Source organism: Drosophila obscura, unplaced genomic scaffold (genome assembly GCF_018151105.1).
Source record: "Drosophila obscura isolate BZ-5 IFL unplaced genomic scaffold, ASM1815110v1 contig_28, whole genome shotgun sequence".
In the NCBI taxonomy this organism is placed as follows: domain Eukaryota; kingdom Metazoa; phylum Arthropoda; class Insecta; order Diptera; family Drosophilidae; genus Drosophila; species Drosophila obscura.
The window spans coordinates 10,824-17,866 of NW_024542815.1; the positions used below are offsets into that span (position 1 = coordinate 10,824).

Below are 7,043 nucleotides of genomic sequence, written 5' to 3' on the forward strand. Positions count from 1 at the left end.
GTATTGAACGTACTCACCCGACTAATTCATCTCCAGACTCCGCCAGCAGAAGCAGCATTAGCACCAGCAGCTGCAACAGCAGCGCCACCACAATCATATGCAGCAGCAATAACATCAGAGTCTCCAGCGACACCGGAACCTGTGAGGGGAATATCCTCTCCTCATCCATTGCAGCGTTCAAGCGAGGAACAGGTGCCGCCGCGCACCTACATCTTCGACCCTGCACCAGAACCAGAGCCAGAAAGCGATGAGATGGAAGATGACGGGGACGAAATGTGGACAGATGACTCCTTAAACCACGTTGAAGCGTACCGCCGGAACCTGAGGTACCAGCTTGACAACCTAGTGTCATGGGAGGGGTACAACTGAGGAGCCAGCTGTCCACACTCCAGCCACATCAATTTTGGACTGACCTACAAAATGAACACATAATTAATAGCCCATAAAATCACACACAAATTTACTCACCCTTGGGCCCAATGAATGCCAGGAAGTGACCAAAACATTGCCAAATGGTTCTCCTAAGAGGGCAGCCAATAACTGCAGTAGCAGCCTTGCCCCAAGCAATCATCTTCTTTAATTTCACACTCTCCTCCTGGTCCAAGGAGAGAGGTAGGATGAAAGCGTGTGAATCCACAAATTGACGAAGCAGCCACTACAGACAATCTACAATATAAAAAGAGCAATTAAAAACAAAAAATTAAAACAATAATCCATCAAAACACTCATCTGCAGGCGGCCGGACCAGAAGCCGTTTGTTTATGGTCGAGTGTTGACTCTGGGCGTCCAAAAAATGCCACGCCCTCCGTAAATTTCCACGCCTTCACCATCTCCAAGCCAAATACACATCCTGCTGGTGCAAGGAACGTGATTTGGATGCCATTAATCGACGATGCAGCTCCTGCTGCAAATCTGGAATTAAAAAGAAATAATTAAAACAATAAGCAAAAACATAAATCAACAAATAATCTCACTTACCTGCAGGCGGTTGGCAACCAGCAGCAGCAATAGCATCCAATCCTTAGCGACGACGCAGCCTCTGCAGTGAAATCTGAAAATAAAGAGGATCAATTAAAAGAAAATATACAAACAAAAAATGAACAAAAACACTCATCTGCAGGCGGCCGGACCAGAAGCCGCTTGAATTTGGCCTAGTGTTGGACTCGGGGCGCGCAAATATGCCACGCCCTCCGCAATATTCTCGCCTTCATCGCCTTCATCCTCCCAATGGCCAAACACATCCTTCTGGTGCAAGGAAAGTGCTTTGGATGATGCCGAGAGCAGCCATCAATTGACGACGCAGCCCCTGCTGCAAATCTGAAATTAAAAAAAAAGAAACAATTAAAGTAATGTACAAAAATATAAAACAGCAAATACACACACTTACCTGCAGGCGGCCGGACCAGCAGCCGTTTGCACCTAGTCTAGGGATGGACTCGGGCCGCCTTACCATGCCACGCCCCCCGCAAATCCGCACGCCGCTCATCCGCTCCAATCAAAAACACTCCTCTGGTCCATGGAGAGTGTACTAGTAGATGGCGTGGCCCACATCCATCGACGACGTAGCCTCGGCAGAGATCCCTGAAATAAAAGCGGCCGGCAACCAGCAGCAGCAACAGAATCCAAACTCACATCGACGACGTAGCCTCTGCAGAGAAATCAGAAATCTGAAATAAAATACAGCAATTAAAAGAAGATGCAAACATCAACAAATAACAAAAACACGCACTTACATACAGGCGGCCGGATCAGCAGCCGCTTGCTGCCTGTCGTGTGCTGGACACGGGGCGCGCGCCAACATGCCACACCCCCTACAAATCTTGACGCCTTCATCCTCAAGCGTGGACTTTCTTCTGGTCAAGGGTGGATTTTGGTGTGAGTGGACACAGATCGAAGACGCAGCCATTGCAGACAATCTACAATATAAAAAGAATAATTAAAACAATTGTTAACAAATACACACACTTACCGGCAGGAGGCCGGATCGGCAGCCGATTGCCACGCCCTCCGCAATCTCTACGCCTACATCCTCTCCAAGCCGAGACACTTCCCACTGGTCCAAGGAGAGTGCGCTGGATGAAAATACGGACGTCCATTTCCTCTGCAGAAAAACCTGAAATAAAAGAGGATCAATTAAAAAAGTAATAAATAAAAACATAAAACAACAAATACACATACTCAGCAACCAGCAATCAGCATCCAAATCTGGAATAAATAAATATAAATTAAAAGAAAATAGATGCAAAAATCAACAAACTACAAAAACACGCACTTATTTACAGGCGGCCGGACCAGCAGCCGCTTGTTGCTTGTCGTGTGCTGGACAATGGGCGCGCAAACATGCCACGCCCACTGCAAATCCACACGCCATCATCCTCTCCAATTCAATGCACTCCTCTGGTCCATGGAGAGTGTATTGGTTGATGGCGTGGTCAGCCATATCTCGACGACGCAGCCCCAGCAGAAAACCTGTAAAGAAAACACATTAAACAACACATACACACACTTACCTGTAGGCGGCCGGACCAGAGCCGCTGTATCATGGTCAAGTGAGACAATTTTGGACGGTCCGTCCAAAGGCACACCAAATACACACACACACACACACACACACGCCAATTCGAGCACCATCTAGGCGGCCGGACCTGAGTCGCTGCGGTTGCAAATGTGTGCGAGTGTGTATCCACGCCGAGACTGGCCGGTGGCCGGACCAGCGCCACTGGTGCCCCCTGTAGGGGCAGCCATTACCAGCAGCCAGCAGAATCAGCCATCTACAGCAGCCAGAATCCATCATCAGCAGCAGCAGCAGCAAAATCCACTCTGACGACGGCACTAGAAATAAAATAGTTAGTAAGAATCATCCGCAAAATATTATATTTACTTACCTTCCATTACACTTGCGGGTGATTCCATCCATTTATGACGACCAGGGGGGGGGGGACGGCAGAGTTGGCCGGCATGCAACACAATGCCCATATGTGCATTGTGTACAAACATAAGTTTGTTTGTTATGCCGGCCGATGCTTTGTTGTTGTCCGTCTCCTCTGAAAATAGTTAATTAAGATAATTATAATTAGAATTATATCACATGTAATAGTAACTTGACTGTATTTGTTATTTAAATTGTCACGTTTAATGTCTTGTTAAATGTAGCTCAGTTTTATATCTGTATTGTCTTGTTTTGCACTCTGTTGTATGTGTGTAATTTTGCTATTGTAGTTTCTGTAAATAGTAGTTGTCCCCAATACTGTCCATTTGCATGCGCTTGTGTTTCCATTACGTGTACTTACCTTTTCTGTCCACTCCAAGCCGTGCAGTCCATCTATAATCTTGTTTTATATTTAAATACCATTACTTACCTGACAAAGTGTTTTCGCTGTGCGGAACGCGGCTTATTGTGAATGTAAACCATTTAGATATGTACCCACCTTTTCCTTGTACACACCTTGCAATTAGCCCTTGTTCAAAGAGGGCTTACGCCAGCCCTGGAAGAAAATCGAAATCAAATTTAAGAGTGAATTACTCTGTTTGCACTTGCCATTAAAAACTGCCAATATTTGTTGGCAAATTTGTATTGCGCGGCAGTTTGCCTGCCATTGTCTGGAAAATATATATATTTCGGACTTTGGCAGGCAAATTGCCGCCAGCCGTTACGGCCTAATATGTGGAATTTTTCTGTACTGTTTTTGTCCCATATTAGTGCCAAATATGTTTTTGTGTTGTTGCATATGCCAGTACCGTCCCCTATATATTGCCCGACCCACATGCACCTATGCTGCATCCCTAGTCACCTGCCCTCAGCAGGTGGCAAGGGTAAGGAAGGGGTCGAACAACACACGAAGTCCGCAATACCGCCAAAGCAATTGAATTTAAATACATTTTTCCAGCTATGCAAAGTCGAAACTTATCGATAAGCATAGCCTTTTGCGGGCAATTTAACTGTCTCCTTTTTCCTCCTTATTCGTAGTAGCTTGTTGTAATTCCTTGTCGCTTGATGTGTCGCGTCCTCATTAGAGTCTGGTCCAAGCCCCAAACACCGTGTCACGCCAAGTTTAATTTAATAATAATAATTTCCGTGTAAATAAAATTACATCAAGTTTGCTAGAAAATAAGAAAAAAGAAAGGAAAACGAAATAAATAAAGAGAGACATTACTGAAAAAAAAAAAAGAAAAAGCCAATACATAAAACGACATATATAAAAGTGAATTTAAAAGACACACACACTGCAGACGCGACGCGCAAGAACCCCCAATAAATTTGACTAATAATCGCAGACGACAAAATCTAATAAAATCCAATCCGATTATAATAAAATGCCCCGAAAATCCACTTCCCGACGAGGCCATGGCCACCACCAGCAGCAACAACAACATCTGCGACGCAGACGAGTTGAAAGAGACGCAGCCAGGGATTACCCTGGTGCAGCCAGTTCCATGCCGGAAGACGATGGTGACACCATGACCAGTGCATCCTCCATTGCGTCCACCCAGATGGACGCAGTGGATCCAATATGGACTGAGGACCTGGTCTCCGCTAAACTGGCCATGGAGACCACGGTGACCAACACTCCGGTCACAAGCCCGCTGCAAATCGCCCCCATTGCCCGCATCAGCGCCAACAACAGCATCATAAGCATTAGCAGCGGCAGAAGCAGCCCCAGACATCTCGGCCTGGAGGCTATGGCTGCGGCGGCAGCGGCCGAGGCGTCAGCCCGTGCCAAGGCACCGCTATCCCAAGCGAAGCCAAGCCAAGCGCCTGCATTTGCGCCAAAAATGCATTTATCACCGCCTCCCTCTCACACTACACACACCAATACCGGCATAAGCAACGGTGACGATGGCAAAGTCCCGCTTGCCGAAGCCGCCAAGTGTGGAGAGCGCCGGAAATGGCAAGGAGCGAGAGAAGGCTGTGCAAATGCGAGGCTCCAACTTCAGCCTTGTGAGCAGCAACAGCGGACGACGAGAGAGCCAGCAAACGAGAGAGAGCCAACATCGAACCAAAATGTTGGTTCGAACTCGGCTCGATCATCGCTTGGGACGGCAGCGACAGCAACAACAGCAGCGTTAGCATTAGCAGCAGCTATAGCGCCCCTCGCCAATACAACAGCGATGCAGCCGTTAACAGCAGCAGCCAGACATAGTCTGTTAACTGCTCTGCTATCTGGCCCCGTCGATCACCACCAACAACAACAGCAACAACAGCAGCAGCAGCAGCAGCAGACAGCAGCAGCAGCAGCAGCACATACAACAAAAACACTAGCCAAAACCACCATCACTGCAGCAACAAGAATAATGACAGCCAACTCGGACCAGCCATCCACCTCTGCGGCAGCGGCAGCCAAAAGAGCCGCCCGCTCTCCATTAAAGCGCTCCCATGCTGACGTCGATGAAGAAGAAGATGACGACGATTATGATGAGCACGGCGACACTATGGCTGTCGATCGAGATGCTGATGATGAGGAGGACAACAATGCCACTGCCAAGCGACGGCCACGCCAACAGCTGTTATTACAGCAACAATTACAGGCAAGAAACAAAACGAAGCCAATGCCAAATAATGCCCCTGTCTCTGCCCCCTCAAATGCCCATGCCTCTGCTCCAGCTCTAGCTACAGGTGCCCAATTAAATCGCCCCCACACCCCCGCAAATGCAGCCAATTGTGGGGCGAACAATGCCAGCAGCAACAGCAAAAGCAAAAACAACAACAACAGCAGCAGCAGCATGAACAGTGACAGAGCTCCCATGGGTGCAGCCGTGAGCTTGCATTTGCCCTCCAGCCTCCACGCTCCCACTGCCAGGCAGCTTCTGGAGATGCAGCGGCAGAACCAGCAACCAATCCCCCCACCCATAATCCTGCCAGCAGTACCAAATATTATGCCACTGCTGGACCTGCTGCGCGATGATCCAAGGGTGGGTAATTCCAACTATACAACGAAGCTCATCAGCCGAAATGGGATCCGTATACAGGCAAAAGATATGGCCTCTAGGGACGCCATTATGGCGATCCTGGGTGACGGGGATACACTTGGCGGCCATTTCACACACCAGCACAAGCATGACCGTGGCCTTAGGGTCATCATCCGCCAGCTCCACCATTCCACAAGCCAAATTATAATTAAAAACGAGCTAGAAATGTTAGGTTTCACGGCGCGTTTTATTCGAGTAATTCTCAGCAAGCGGGATGGCCAGCCTCTCGATTCATTCGAGCTGGAAGTAGCCCCCAAATCGGACAGCAGCCATCTTGACATCCTCCAGCTGACCACTTTAGGCAATCAGTTGGTCTCCGTGGTGAGGCAGGCCAAGCCAGTTGATCCCGCACAATGCCACCGATGCCAGGCATTTGGACACACCCGCACATATTGCAGACGCGCCTTCGTTTGCATGAAATGTGCGGGCGCGCACATGACCACCAGCTGCGCCAAGCCTCGGTCCGAGGCTCCAAAATGTGCCAATTGCCAGGGCAGCCACATCAGCGCCTACAAGGGATGCCCAGCCTTTAAGGCAGCCAGGGGCCGTCTCCTGTCTCACAGGGTGACGAATCAGGAGTTGCGACGCAAAAACGACGTGCTTGTGCAACACAAGCAGCAGCAATGGCAGCAGCAGCAACTCCAACAGCCATCAGCAACAGCAATTCCAAGGCGACGGCAGCAGCAGCAAGTCCAGACGCCAGCCAATCCTCGCAGACGCCAACAGCAGCAGCAGCAGCAGCCAATATTGACGCCAGCCGATCCCAGGCTCAGACGACGACAGCAGCAGCAGCCACTAAACACGCCAGCCCAAACGCCAATTCAGACGCCAGCTACTCCAGCTGACAGACGACGACAACGCCATCTGCATCAGCAGCAGCAGCCACATCAGACGCAGCGCCAGGGCCGGCAACAGCAACAGCAGCAGCAGCAGGCCGCCAATCCATTCTCCAGACGTCAGTTACAGCAGCACCAACGCCAATCCGAGCCAATTCAGCCCCATAGATCATGCAGCCAGGCGTTAGCAGAGAGCGCAAAAAGATTGGAGAAATTAGAGTCTCGAATGGAGGAAGTATT

The 7,043-nt window shown here is 49.3% G+C and overlaps 1 protein-coding gene across 3 annotated transcripts; it reads right to left on the bottom strand.

The window, feature by feature from the left end:
• Positions 1–1,372: 1,372 nt before the first annotated feature.
• Positions 1,373–3,442, bottom strand: LOC121404635. Of its 3 annotated transcripts, XR_005968110.1 has the most exons (7): positions 3,360–3,442; positions 2,886–3,044; positions 2,273–2,832; positions 2,179–2,205; positions 1,970–2,113; positions 1,734–1,916; positions 1,373–1,667 (listed from the first exon to the last, which is right to left on the bottom strand). XR_005968110.1 is itself a non-coding variant. In XM_041594440.1 (5 exons), exons 1-5 carry the CDS (start codon positions 3,410–3,412, stop codon positions 2,273–2,275), a joined length of 498 nt encoding a protein of 165 aa, XP_041450374.1. In that variant the 5' UTR covers positions 3,413–3,427; the 3' UTR covers positions 2,258–2,272. The 3 variants fall into 3 exon arrangements, 2 of the variants coding, with proteins under 2 accessions (XP_041450374.1, XP_041450373.1); XM_041594440.1 differs by lacking the exons at positions 1,373–1,667; positions 1,734–1,916; positions 1,970–2,113; positions 2,179–2,205 and adding an exon at positions 3,291–3,295 and having other exon boundaries at positions 2,258–2,469; positions 2,749–2,832; positions 3,360–3,427; XM_041594439.1 differs by lacking the exons at positions 1,373–1,667; positions 1,734–1,916; positions 1,970–2,113; positions 2,179–2,205 and adding an exon at positions 3,291–3,295 and having other exon boundaries at positions 2,268–2,832; positions 3,360–3,427.
• Between the last annotated feature and the right edge of the window lie 3,601 nt (positions 3,443–7,043).

Bases quoted from the DNA above. Each gene is read 5' to 3' on its own strand.
- LOC121404635 (XM_041594439.1), bottom strand. From the start codon at position 3,412: ATGGTTTACATTCACAATAAGCCGCGTTCCGCACAGCGAAAACACTTT. The intron at 2,833-2,885 runs GTAAGTAAATAT...TTTTATTTCTAG, and splicing joins ACCCGCAAGTGTAATGGAAG to TGCCGTCGTCAGAGTGGATT.